This window comes from Scylla paramamosain, chromosome 47 (genome assembly GCF_035594125.1).
Source record: "Scylla paramamosain isolate STU-SP2022 chromosome 47, ASM3559412v1, whole genome shotgun sequence".
Lineage (NCBI taxonomy): Eukaryota > Metazoa > Arthropoda > Malacostraca > Decapoda > Portunidae > Scylla > Scylla paramamosain.
Window position 1 is genome coordinate 380,874 of NC_087197.1, and position 14,127 is coordinate 395,000.

A 14,127-nucleotide genomic window follows, 5' to 3' on the forward strand; every position below is an offset into this window, starting at 1 on the left:
TATCGGTAATATTAATTAATGATGTTTTTTTCCTTACTTTCAATTATGGGATTTTATTAATGTATTTAACTGGTTTATTTCCTGTTTTATTTAGTATCGTGTGTTGGGACTACCATCACAACTGTATATGCAGTAATCTCTATACTAATGGTGTTGCTATTTATGTCCTTTACTCCGTTTTAATTAGAGTATTTCTATTTATATATTTCTCTGCTTCATTTCCTGTGATTTTGCCTTTTAAGTTTTAACACACACACACACACACACACACACACACACACACACACGGATAAATATGAATAACTTTGCTAATACTGCCAAATTACAAAGATAAATTTTAAATAAACATATACAGTAAGATTAGATTCTATGCTGAAGGTTACTGAATATATAGGAAGACTGAATGAAAAAGCAATAGACGATAATAGGAGTTTTATTGCCAGTCATGTGACACAAAATCTGGGAGGTCGGGTGGGCCGGGGTGGGGGATTGGGGAGGAGTAGGTAGTCTGATAAGATATTGAATCAAACAGAGAAAGGAAGAAATTTATGAAGTTGCACGGGTTTTTTAAGGCGTTTTTAGGGTTCCAGTGGCAAAGTAACAAGATTTCCAACTTATTAACAGGAAAAACGTTCTTGAAATCCGGCTAATCACGGCTGTATCCTTTGAAAATAGTCGCGGTTTTCTGAATACGGGGCCAAATCATTGAGAGAGAGAGAGAGAGAGAGAGTTTTAGTAAGCTGGCTGATGAAATAATGTACCTACAACTTTAAGGAATAATTAGTAAAGGGTACAAAGAAATAAATCAATTGCAATTATTTACTTCTAAAAATTATCAAAAGACACGTGTTAAAATTTCACTGCAAAACGGTTCAAATGATATTAAAACTACACAAAACAGATCTAGTGAAAGTAATGCCACAAGACAGTAATACATCAATATAGGCACTTTGAACAAATACAAGCAGTACATTTCATACATAGAGAGAAGATATAACAACACAGCTGACTCTGACATTATATTTAAAACTAAATCATATACAATAAACACAAAACAAACATTTGATACATAGAGAGATATAGTTGTTTTGATGGTTATATTTAAAAACATATATACAGACTCATCACTGAACTTTTTAAATCAATAACTGTACACTTGTGGTCAGAAGGCAAGTAAAACAAGAAAACAAGAAAACCAGACATCTGACACCTTCTTGGCATAGCACAGGCATTAAGACTTGGGGAAAGCACTAAATAATTAAAAAGAGAGCAAGGTGTTATTGTACATTAAAACCTTAGTAAGTCAACCCTCCCTTTAAGTCAGATGTGGGTTGATTCAAACACTTATAACCCTCTAAATACAGTGGCTGCCCTGTGTGCCTTTTCTGGGTGAGATTACAGAGTTTTAGTAAGCTTTATGGGTGCTGTCTTCAAAATGATAAGGTGTGCATTGTGTCAGGAAAATATTATGATCTAAAGGTATCTCGTTCACTACAATATCAAGCTAAAATGAGGTAAGTTAATTTCAATAAACCATCCACATTTCAAGGGGATTCAGGGAGGGAAAGGAGATATAGATTGCAAGGAAGGTATAGCATGAAAATCTCTATGAATATGTTGACAAGTAGTATTGCAAGGGAGCTTAAGTGACAGAGCATGGCCTCAATACCCACCATGCTACAGGGAGGTTTGCTGAACACCCTGGAGGAAGGAACTTAAATGCAATGCTGAGTTTGGGTAAGCTGGTTTTCAGTCAACCCTTTCACTGCAATAGGAAACGATCAACAGCGCCAAAAGTAATGCATGAAATATTTTAAGAATGAAGGGGGGATTAAAAAAGAATGGATTTTGCAATTTGTACCCAGTTTAAAGATTGGAAGTGGCTGAAATACAAGGAAAAATGTCTCGGTGATTAGTAGTTAAGATGTACCAAGTAGTGAAAGGGTTAAGCCTTCCCAAAAGTGAATGCACACCCAATACCTGTAATAACCACTGCACCACCCACACACACACACACACACACACACACACACACACACACACACACACACACACACACACACACACACACTTGAATGAGTTTTCGTTACTTGAAAACTTCCAGATGTGAATTTATACTTTCAAATTTCAAATGTTAACAATTTTCAATCTGAGCTGTTAAGTAATATGTACAATTATGAAACTACTACTACTACAACAACTACTACTACTACTACCACTGTTCTGCTGCTTATTGTTGCTGGTCAGATCTATACTAACACTTCTATTTTATTTTTAGTCAGATTTATCAACTTTCTACCCTTCTCTTCCTCCTGCAACAATAACCACTATTCCACTCTGTTATCTTTAGTCAAATCCACCAGAGCTCCATCTTCCTCTTCCACCTCCTCCTGCATGTGGTTGGGTGCTGGAAGGGCCCATTTCTGCCGTGCGGGGCCAGCCAGTCTCCATCGTGCGTGCTAGGTGAATACAGCCTCTAGTCTCTCACTCTTATTCACCACCAGATTATGGTCCTGCAAACACACAGGTTGATCAGGATGTGCGATGAAAGAAAGGTGGAGTTATTGTGTTATGAAGGACTCTGTGTGTGTGTGTGTGTGTGTGTGTGTGTGTGATTGCCAACTGTCCGTCTCTCTGTCTGTCTCTCTTTCAGATGCAACAGTAAATCAGTGAAATAAATAGGTTACCAGAAGAATATTGCAGGCCTGACTCAATAAAGTGACAATACAACCAGAAGACAATCTGTGGAGAAAACTGGTACATGCTTACCCATAGGTACTGAATGGCAATGACTGTGGTGTTCTGCAGCTGTGGCCCTATGAGAGGATTCATCTGGTGCATATACGCCAGCAGCCAGCTGTGGGGAGGGACAGTGTCAATGACGGAGAAAGAGAGTTTATTTCATCATTCTTGTTAATAACCAAATAAGAGAAGTAAAGGATGGTGACCAGGTGTCTGAGGCAACTGACAGTAGCCCCTTTTCTGTTCCCTCCTACTTTCTCTATCCTCATTTTCGATCCAAAGCTGGATGCTGCGTTTATGTGCGCAATGACTTAACCTGCTCTCGTGCCCACGCTCTTGAATCTTCCGAGTTTTCCGCCATCTGGCTACGACTACAGAGTCACTCTCATACTAAATTTATATGTGCTGTATACCTCTCACCTAACTCCTCTGATTATAAGAAATTCTTTGACTACTTAACTTCCAAAGTGGAGCACATTCTGACCCTCTTCCCTTTTGCAGAGATCTCCATTCTTGGAGACTTCAATGTTTTCACCACCAGCTTTGGCTTTCCTCTCCCTTCACTGACCATCCTGGTGAACTAGCCTACAACTTTGCTATCCTCCATGACCTAGAGCAATTGGTGCAACACCCTACTCGTATTCCTGACCGTCTTGGAAATACGCCCAACATTCTTGACCTTTTCCTGACCTCTAATCCTTCTGCTTATGCTGTCATCCTTTCTCCGTTGGGTTCCTCCGATCACAATCTCATATCTTTATCTTGTCCTATCTCTCCAATCCCTCCTCAGGATCCCCCTAAGCGAAGGTGCCTCTGGCGTTTTGCCTCTGCTAGTTGGGGGGACCTGAGGAGGTATTTTGCTGATTTTCCTTGGAATGACTACTGCTTCTGTGTCAGAGACCCGTCTTTGTGTGCTGAGCGCATAACAGAGGTGGTAGCGTCTGGGGGGGTTCTACTCATACTGCTCTTCTAGACAGGGTGGAATCAAAAGCTTTTCGTCTCATCGACTCCTCTCCTCTAACTGACTGTCTTCAGCCTCTCTCTCACCGCCGCAATGTTGCATATCTAGCTGTCTTTTACCGCTATTTTCATGCTAACTGCTCTTCTGATCTTGCTAACTGCATGCCTCCCCTCCTTCCGCGGCCTCGCTGCACAAGACTCTTCTTTCTCTCACCCCTATTCTGCCCACCTCTCTAACGCAAGAGTTAACCAGTATTCTCAATCATTCATCCCTTTCTCTGGTAAACTCTGGAACTCCCTGCCTGCTTCTGTATTTCCACCTTCCTATGACTTGAATTCCTTCAAGAGGGAGGTTTCAAGACACTTATTCATCAATTTTTGACCACTGCTTTGACCCTTTTATGGGACTGGCATTTCAGTGGGCATTTTTTTATTAGATTTTTGTTGCCCTTGGCCAGTGTCTTTCCTACATCAAAAAAAAAAAAAAAAAAAAAAAAAGCAGGTTACTTACAAGAGCCAGCAGGAGGCAGCCGTGATGACCAGCACCACCTGGATCACCCTGCAACACAACACAACACAGTCAGCATAGCGGGGCAACAACAGGCTCTTCTGTAACACTTAATTCATAGGCTACAGACTGACGTACAAATACACGTTTTCACACACTTTAATAACCTGAAAATCATTTAAACTTGCGGGTATTATAGTAATAATCTTAACTTACTAATTTCCAGACACTAACCATTTTTTTCTGTAGAAAATACACTACTTTTTTTAAATCATAATCTACACAATGAAAGGATTTGCAGACTTAAGAACTGAATTAATGTAAACACAATCTAACTTAACCTAGCCGTGGCATGAAAACGCTTGTGTTACTCCAATATTATCCAAATTTGCTACACACATATCCTAACAAGACATGAACTCAGCTTAGAGGGTCCCAGGATCACCCCTGCGGCACCCCACGGTCACAGACCCCGGTAACGTCGCCCTGCACCCACCACATTCAAATTCCGATACACCTACTACACTTACCCCCTGTTGGGTCCCTTAGCCACGATGAAGGGCAGCACCAGGCCTACCACGGCGAAAAGGGCTGTCATCACAGATACAGGCACAGCGTCCGCCCCCATGGTCGTGATCAGCTGAATGCTTTCCTGCCAGCTGTTGGTGCGCTCCCTGGCAGTGGAGACCTTGCCTTCACCTGCGTTGGCTTTGCGGTGGTGTGGCAGGGGGGTGTGACAGATAACACAGGTTGCGGTGAAGGAATACAATAGCTAATCTGATTAACCTGTGATAAGACCTGGGTAATATTGGTATAATGAGTGTTTTCACCCGAGGGCTAGGTTAGGTAAATAGGTTGAGCTTCATCTTAATAATATGAATCTGCGGCCTTTGAAAAGTCCATATGAGAGCAGGAATACCGCCAGTTAATATGAATCTGCGGCCTTTGAAAAGTCCATATGAGAGCAGAGAGTTTGAATCCAGGCCGAGTATTTTGCGTTAAGGAGCGCCGCCACGCTAGGCTGTGATTGCTTACTTTGAGGCAATATTTCCTCACCACTGAGCTATCAATGAGTCTCTCCCTCTCTCTCTCTCTCTCTCAGGCTTGGCAATCTCACCTCCAGCATACCATCGTACAGTATAGGCAAAATATCGTACACCGCAAAGTAAGACAGTGACACTCTTACTTGACGTGAACGACAACCCACGCACAGAGCGGTGAAATACGAGGCTGGCAGCAGTGGTAGGGTTGGCAGGCGTGGCGCTGGACAGGAGGTGACCCACTGAGCACTTTGGAATGCTCAAGGGAAACGCTTTCTTCTAAATCACAACACTGAGGGAAGCACAACAGAAGGTACTAGTGTTTGGTACTTAGTGTGTATTGTATTCACTTCCATCTGAGTCAAAACACTTCTGTCTTTCACGTTGTTTTCAATCAGTGAGGAAGAAAAAAACGAAATGAAAACACTATCTAGCCACTCAGCGCGGATCAGCAGTCACCCCCGCCATTCCGAGGAGAGACAGCGGAGAGGAAGGAGGGCGTTGAAATCTCTCCATCTTTTATCTCATTCTCCTTCACTCCCTTTAAAATACTCACCCCGCGGCCAAGAGGATGATCAAGTGAATGTGCTTCAGCGTGTACAGTACGTGAGCAGTGCCGTGAAGTGTACAGGAAACCAAAAAACATTACGAAAAATAAGCGCGGAACTTCCCAAAATCTTTCGTTCACTTCTCAACATTACGAACTAACAAGAAAAATCTCTCACCTGGGATAATGAGTGTGTCCTCTAGCCAGCCCTTATACCCGTGGCCTTAGACTATCACCCTGGGGGAGTACACGAGGCGGAGAGATAGAAAGGTGCGGGATAGATAGATACACACTCACAAGTAACGGTACAGTGAAGGGGCGGTGCAAGATACCCTGGGAGTGGGAACCAAGGACATCCACTCAGTCCGCTACCAGACGGGAGAAAAAGTCTGAAATTCCTTCTACTTATAATAGCTATGTGTTTTTGTTGCCTCGTGTGGCTGTAGAACGGTATCTTAGGGTCAGTTAGGCAGTGATGCGAAGGTAGATAGATGGTACAGCAAGGGTAGAGTTTAAATTGCAACTGGTCATGTTCTCCAGTTGACGTGACGAGAGTAGCGATTGAGGAAAAGGATGCAGATGGATGAGAGGATAGTCATGGCTTGAAAATACACTGGATGGAAGGATTGGATTCGGTCAAATTCTACAGTTGTGACAAGGATAGCGATTCAGGAAGAGGATGTAGAAAAGGAAGATTAGGAGTGCCAATTTTCAACGTACATTTCTTTCCATAGTTAATACGAATAGCGATTCAGGAAGAGAATATAGAAGATAATAAGGTAAACAGGGCATGTGACACGTATTAATGGTGAAATGACATGAACAGCGTTAAAAGTAAAGGGAGATAAGAGCACAAGGAACAAAATATAAGCTTATACAAACCCGTGGAAGTCACTAGAGGAAAATAACTAAATAAAGACCTCAGGCAGTTATGTACGTGTGGTGAAAGCAAGGTTGTGAACGAACATGAAGCGGCATTTGTGTTATAGCAATCATACTGTTACAAAGGGAAAATATATATACAGGGAGCGTGCGTGCCTTGAAGGATAAATTTGACGAGCTAAAGTGAATGAAACAGGAAAGAAAGATAAGGGAATATATAAAAATGAGAGACGGAAGTTAGGGTGATTCAACTGTATACTTTAGATTGAAAAAGAAAAAGAAAAGAAAAGAGGCAGTGATAGATTTAATAGTAAAGAAAAATAAAACAATAATAATAACATATATATAACATTCAACTTTACAGAATAAAACAAAGAGTGATATAGTGAGATATAAGACATAACCAAGCGAAGGACAGACAGGCAAACAGACAGAAGTGTACTACTATTCTAAATCAGCACTACAGCGTGAAATCAAGGTTGCCAAGATGAAGAAAACGGAGAAAAATATAGAATACGCGGATCCTGGCCATATTTACACCACCAACTATATTAAAAACTCCAAGGCGATAGGCGTGCTGTGGGGAGTGTTCACCATCTGCTTCGCCATCATCAACATCGTGGTGTTTATTCAGCCACAGTGGATTGGTGATACGATGGAGTCAAAGGGAACAGGTAAGACACGCTACGTAAATCTCTCTCTCTCTCTCTCTCTCTCTCTCTCTCTCTCTCTCTCTCTCTCTCTCTCTCTCTCTCTCTCATATTTATCAGTTTATTTCATCCTTACTGCATTCCTCTTCCTCATCTTCCTCCTCCTCCTGTTCTATAATTCGTAATATTTTATTTTTATTTTTATTTAAGCACACAATGCAGTCAGTACTTACTGTATAGAACATATGACTTATTAGGTGCTCTCTCTCTCTCTCTCTCTCTCTCTCTCTCTCTCTCTCTCTCTCTCTCTCTCTCTCTCTCTCTCTCTCTCTCTCTCTCTCTGCCGTAACAAGACGCCTCTCTTTTTCACTCCTCTCCACTGTTCCCCTCTGTTCTTCCCCTCTCCCTCTCTCTCAGTGCCCTCTTTCATAATATTAGCAGCCCCTTCATCTCTTCCTCTCTTACCAAATTCAAAATGAGTCAGGCGTGCTGTTAATAATATCGCCCTTTTCATTTACTATTTCATCATATTTTTCCATCAAACGTGTCTCTCCCGCACTTAGTAATATCAATCTTCCGTTGAGTTATCGTTCTGTTGTCTAGAAAGATTTTGTTGTTGTTGTTATTGTTGTTGTTGTTGTTGTTGTTGTTGTTGTTGTGGTCTCAATTTTACGTATATCTTGTTGTTATGTCCCACTGGTCTCGCTCTCTTGTCATGAAATCGGTTCTCTCTCTCTCTCTCTCTCTCTCTCTTTCTCTCTCTCTCTCTCTCTCGTGTCGAAATTTCACAAGTCTAGCACCATAATAGGCTGCAGTGGAAGTTATTGGCGTGTTGCAGGGTATACTCATGATTCCACTGATAGCTTAGCAATGCTCCCACACTGGCAGTAAGAAAAACACCCATAGGAACATATTATCAACTCCGTAGCGTTTGAAAATTAGTCCCCATGGAGGCAAACGTTGTGAGATTACGACCCTGAGGGAAAACGCAGACTGAAATGTTACTTGCTTTGACTTGTGGAGTCTTATTTATTTATATTACTTGTTTACTTGTCTACTTTATTTATAACTTGTGAAGGAAGCCGGAAAAAACACAGTAAAGGAAAATAAAGAAGCTATTTTTTATTATTTATTTATTTATTTGCAGCTGCTCCCTCGAAAACAGTAAATAGATAAATGGATAAGACTGATAACGAAAGAAGAGAGGTTAGAATGCTAATTTGCAAAGGTTTCCCCATACTTCCTTGAAACTCTGGTATTGTTTGCACCAAGCCTCTGTTTCTGCACCCTTAACGGTTAGGCTACACGTTAACATTACAATATCGCCTTGAAATTTCTACTCTTTGTATCCTCCACACGTACGCACGCATTACAAAATCGCCTCTGTATTATTTATTTATTTATTTTTCTGGACTCTCAACACGTATACAAAACATTACAGTGGTTTCCTTGATACCTTTCTTGTATTCAAATCTCCCCAAACCTGCACAATAAAAACTTGATATATATTTTTTTTTCCCTTTTGGTTTGCGCAATCTAACGAGGCTGAACTGAGTAAACATAATACATCATAACACCTTCTTACTCTCTCCAGACTTTTCCTTGGCATTAAGAACCTGACATCTTGTTTTCGTCTGCGTAATTTAAAATAAACAAAAGATGATACATGACAACACCGCCTCTTTACAGTCCCTTCAGTATTCCAGTGGCAAGAATAACGTGATTTTCCTTCATTTTAACTAACTAAACTCCTCCTTTGGCTATTCCCCAGGGTTGGCAGTATGTACAAGTCTCCTGCAGTTTTTCTTTCCGACCCTTGCAACTTCTGTGCCTCCCATCCTTAGCAGCACCACAGTTCCACCCCAGCATCTCATTCTCTGCCTTCCTCGCAATCTTAAATGGTTTTCTCGAGGTTCTTCGGTTCCCGGTTTTCTTTTAGTAAATACTTATAATACCTACGTAAATGACAATACTACCTCGTCTTAGTTTATCATGTGTAAGTGTTAATGTAATCCTTCGCTCGAGTAACTAGACTGAACTAAATAAATATACATGGCAATATAACCTTTTTTTTCTCTCTATTTTTTTATATATATCTTTGTTCCTCACACAATATTATAATAACATTAGTAACTAGGATGAAATAAACAAGCATTAGTATATACAAGACGTCCAGAGAGAGAGAGAGAGAGAGAGAGAGAGAGAGGTGGAAGAGCAGGTGACGGGGGTTCTGGGTAGGAGGTGACAGGAAGCAGAGACCCGCTACGACCCCGCTACCTTTGCTACACCTGTGTGGGATCAAGGTCATGTGTGTGTGTGTGTGTGTGTGTGTGTGTGTGTGTGTGTGTGTGTGTGTGTGTGAGAAAGAGAGAGAGAGAGAGAGAGAGAGCACCGTATGACCCGTGTATGTGTGCGTGTGTCGGTGAATTCTCTCTCTCTCTCTCTCTCTCTCTCTCTCTCTCTCTCTCTCTCTCTCTCTCTCTCTCTCTCTCTCTCTCTCTCTCTCTCTGTGTGTGTGTGTGTGTGTGTGTGTGTGTGTGTGTGTGTGTTCTGGAGCATCATACTGGCACACACACACACAGAGAGAGAGAGAGAGGGAGGCAAGCACGCACGCACACGCACACGCACACACACTCAGACCTCCATCATGCTAGTTTCACACACTTTCTCACCAACCTCCCTTCCTCCTCCTCCTCCTCCTCCATCTCCTCCTCTTCCTCTTCCTCCCCTTCACTCCCGCTTGACCAGTTTTCAGTCCCTCTCTCTTCCCCTCCTCCACTCCTTTCCTCCTCCTCCTCCTCCTCCTCCTCCTCCTCCTCCTCCTCCTCCTCCTCCTCCTCCTCTTCCTCCTCCTCCACTTGCCCTCCTTCACGTTCTACCACTTCCTCTTCCACTCTTACACACACACATCCTCTTTCCTCTTTACCTGCTGACCTCCTCCTCCTCCTCCTCCTCCTCGTCTTTCTATCTTTGTACATATTTTTATTTGCTTGATATGTTTCTAGTATCTCCTCCTCCTCCTCCTCCTCCTCCACCTCCTCCTTCTCCTCCTCCTCCTCCTCCTCCTCCTCCTCCTCCTCCTCCTCCTCCACCTCGTGTCCCGGAAGCTCCTGGAAGTCTATTGTTTAAGGGAGGAAGAGGAGGAGCCGTGGGAATGCTCCTCCTCCTCCTCCTCCTCCTCCTCCTCCTCCTCCTCCTCCTCCTGATTCCTCAACTTCAAATCATCATCTACCTCGTCCTCGTCTTCCTCATTCCTCCTCCTCCTCCTCCTCCTCCTCCTCCTCCTCCTCCTCCTCCTTTTTTGGTCCCGTTGTTATTGTGCCATTATAGTAATCAATCAATTATCGTCTTCTTCCTCTCTTCCTATCTTTATTGTCTTTATGTACTCTTCTTCTTCCTTGTCTTGTTATTTATCCTTTTATTTATTTTTGTTTTATCTAAGCAACAATTTTTTTTTATTTTATCGTGTTATTATCATATTTTCTTTCTCTTCTTTTTATTATAGTTGTCTCTATTCCTCTTTATCATCATATTCTGTCCCAGCTTCCTCTTGCTCCTATCTTCATCATAATCTTCATCTTATTTCTTTTTTTTATTATTTTTTTTCTTTATTCTTTGTTATCTCATCGTTTCCACGTTTTCTTTCCCATTTCTTCATTTCTTCATTTTATCGTATCATCGTTGATTATGTTATCGTCTCTATCTTTATCATCTTCTGTATTTTTTTTTTTCATTATTTCGTATTTGTAGCCTATTCGTTATTTATTTTGTTCCCTCTACCTTCTTTTCTATTGTCTCCTTTATCACAGTGTTCATCTTCCTCTTCTTTGCAATTTTCGTTATTCATTTCGTTCTTGATGGCTTTCTTTCTTTTCCTTCTTTCTTTCTTTTTCTTTATCTTTTGTTTGTAGCTGTTTTTTTTTTCTTTATCTTTTATCTTTTTTTTTCAGCTTCGTTATTTTCTTTTCTTTCTTGCCTTCTTTCTCTCTCTACGTTATCTTCATTTATCATCTTATTCTTTATAACTTTTTTTTCTGTACCTCCACTTTTACTTTATTTATCTTGTTCGTTATTACCTTTTATTTCGTTTTTCTTTTCCTTTTTTCGATATCTTCTTTTATTACCCCTTTCTGTAATTCTTATTCTTTATTGTTCCATTTTCTGTATTCGCAGCTTCGTTCTTCATTTATTTCTTTATTGCCCTTTTCTTCCTCTCTACGGTATCTTCTTTTATAATCTGTCTGCATCTTCTTATTCTTTTACAACTCCATTTTTTATGTATCTTTATCTTCCCTTATTTTTATTATAGCCTCGTTGAGCAACATAAATAAAGCCGGTGTTTGTGTCACGGTCCATGTGTGTATGTGTGCCTGTGTGCGTGTGTGCGTGTGTGTGTGTGTGAGGCAACGCTTGTCTGGCCTGCTTATGAAGTGTAGCCGTGTTTGCACAACTCAACCTGCACTCTGTATGACCAGTCACTGTCTGTCTGTCTGTCTGTCTTGTTTGCGTTCCCATACCGCCCCTGGAGAGCTGAGTGTCTCGTCTGGTCGCTCTCTCTCTCTCTCTCTCCTATTGTCACCTTGCAAGTTAGAGGAGTCGTAGAATGAGAGAAGTGCTTAAAGAATGTAAAAGTAACGGACGTTGCTTATAGTTCAAATTTAAACAAGAAAGTAAAAGCTAAAAAATACTATATAAACACGCTGAGATTTTAATGTACTAAGGGAAGCTGCAAGGTAAACATTTGAGAGCGTCGTGGGGGGTGTAGGGAAGATGTAGGGGTTCAGGCAGGGGCGTCGTAGAACTTCATAATTCAAGGGAACCCGGTGTTATTAAGGTTTATAAAGGAAGGCTATCATGATTAGGCTTTCTCTTATTTCTCTACATCTTCCTCATAATATTCCCCGTTGTCAAAGTTCCACCCTCTTAATTTCATCCAAAACTCCGCCGCTCTCGTTTTCTTTTTCCTCTCCTCCTCGTCTCAACCTGTCACTATTTGTCCTTCCTCTCCATCCCTTTACGTATTGGCCTAACCTCCACCCTTCCCTCCCTCAGGCCACTTCGGGCTGTGGAAATGGTGCGTGGGCGGCGGCGTGGGCGTGAACGTGGGTGGCAGCAGCAGCAGTAGCAAGAGCAGCAGCGAGAAGGCGAGCGGGGACGTAGCGAGCGGGTCACCGGAATGCCATGGCCAGCTTGATCAGTTTGACACGCTGCTCAACACCCCATCCCGCGTGGCTACAGTGCTGGTGGGCCTCTCCGTGGTGCTCACCCTCCTCACCATCTGCGCCATGCTACTTTTCTTCTTCCTTAGGTCCTCCACAGTCTTCCACCTCGTCGGCAGCATGCAGCTTCTGGCCGGTAAGTTCACGGGGTTCAGTTCGGCATCTCCACTACACACTAAAGTTTATAATTCAAGTTACACGTGGTTTTAAGGATATTTTTACGTTTCTAGTGACTGATTAACAAGATTTCTACATTGTGAACAGGAGAAACACTCTTGAGAACCCGGCTAACCGTCTCTGTGGCCTTGGAATTTGTCGTGGTGAGAGCAAAACGTTTCAGAATGCAAGCCTATGATAATTAACTGTACTAGAGATCACCGGGCTGCCGGAGAGATACGCGGATGACTGGAGTGGCTGAGGAGAAACTCGGTGCATGGAGTGGTGAAACTGAGAAGGTAACAGGATATATATAGTTACATAAGAGGTATTTACATAGACACGGAGGCCACAGCAGATCTTGCCGTCCTCACGAGGTGACCTGATCTGGGACTACAAGATGATAGCAGACGAAAAGAAAAGCAAAGCAAAATATACTGAGAGAAGGAGAGAAGGAGGAAGAGGAAGAGGAGAATAGTGAATCAAGAGATAAGAGTGGAGATGAGAGGAACTTTGTTGAAAGAAGGTGTTTCATAACGAGAGAAAGAGAGTGAGTGAGTAGGTAAGAGCATATCTGAGGACTAGTAAAGAAGGGAAGAAGGAAGCATTGAGTATAGGGAGAGGGGAGAGGTGATGGGGGAGTGGTGTGTGGGTTTATGAAGGAGAGGGAAAGGGAGGGAGGGACGGCTTGAAGGAGTGGCTTGCGTGTAAAAAAAAAGATGATAAAAAAGAAGCGTTGAAGAGCGTAGGTGTCAGAAAGAGAGGGAGAGAGGTGAGAGTAATGCATGAATGATCACAATTTATTCATGCATTGTTTTAAGAAATAGATACCAAATGAAGTGTGAATATGGAGTGAATGCAGACCATCACTCACTATCAGGAATAACAAGAAGCTGGCATGTCTTGTTCACGTATTTAATGTTTTTATTTTATTTATTTATCTTATTTTCTTGTGGAACGAAAACTAAAGGGATGAGTGAACGAAACTGAACGAAGAAAAAAAACTTTTCATAGGTCAAGAAGAGAAAGTTCCACGAGAGAGAGAGAGAGAGAGAGAGAGAGAGGAGAGAGAGAGAGAGAGAGAGAGAGAGAGAGAGAGAGGAAAAGATAAGATTAAAGTTGGATTATTTGAGGAGGACGAAGGAGAGAAGACGGAAGAGGAGGAGGGGAGGAGTCGACATTTTAAAGGTCAATGACGTCATACTTCCGGCCAATGACAAACCCACCCACCCACCCACACACACACACACACACACACACACACACGAGAAGAAAGAAAAAAATACGAAAATAAAAAAAAGACTGGTAATTTGGCGTATTTTTAATGATTATTGCGAGTAATTGCAGGTAACAGGTGTGTTTGTGTGTGGGAAAGGATATGTGAACCTCCTCCTCCTCCTGTTGCGCGTAGGTGGTGGTGGTG

General features: G+C 42.0%; 2 protein-coding genes across 2 annotated transcripts in view; one reads left to right on the top strand and one right to left on the bottom strand.

Annotated features, from left to right (window-relative positions):
- Positions 1-807: 807 nt before the first annotated feature.
- On the bottom strand, positions 808-6,099 carry LOC135094954 (V-type proton ATPase subunit e 2-like). The gene is made up of 5 exons (XM_063995496.1): positions 5,976-6,099; positions 4,741-4,918; positions 4,214-4,261; positions 2,770-2,857; positions 808-2,513 (listed from the first exon to the last, which is right to left on the bottom strand). Exons 2-5 carry the CDS (start codon positions 4,836-4,838, stop codon positions 2,460-2,462), a joined length of 288 nt encoding a protein of 95 aa, XP_063851566.1. The 5' UTR covers positions 4,839-4,918; positions 5,976-6,099; the 3' UTR covers positions 808-2,459.
- The window catches only part of LOC135094952 (LHFPL tetraspan subfamily member 3 protein-like), a 16,376-nt gene continuing 7,967 nt past the window's right edge, over positions 5,719-14,127 (top strand). Inside the window, 3 exon segments of the mRNA XM_063995492.1 lie at positions 5,719-5,852; positions 7,044-7,353; positions 12,382-12,684. Of these exon segments, the coding sequence (XP_063851562.1) occupies positions 7,167-7,353; positions 12,382-12,684 (490 nt within the window). The 5' untranslated portion in view covers positions 5,719-5,852; positions 7,044-7,166.

Coding starts and splice junctions, on each gene's coding strand:
- LOC135094954 (XM_063995496.1), bottom strand. CDS start 4,838: ATGGGGGCGGACGCTGTGCCTGTATCTGTGATGACAGCCCTTTTCGCC. Junction 4,262..4,740: donor GCTAAGGGACCCAACAGGGG/GTAAGTGTAGTA, acceptor GTTGTGTTGCAG/GGTGATCCAGGTGGTGCTGG. Junction 2,514..2,769: donor TTGCCATTCAGTACCTATGG/GTAAGCATGTAC, acceptor GTGTGTTTGCAG/GACCATAATCTGGTGGTGAA.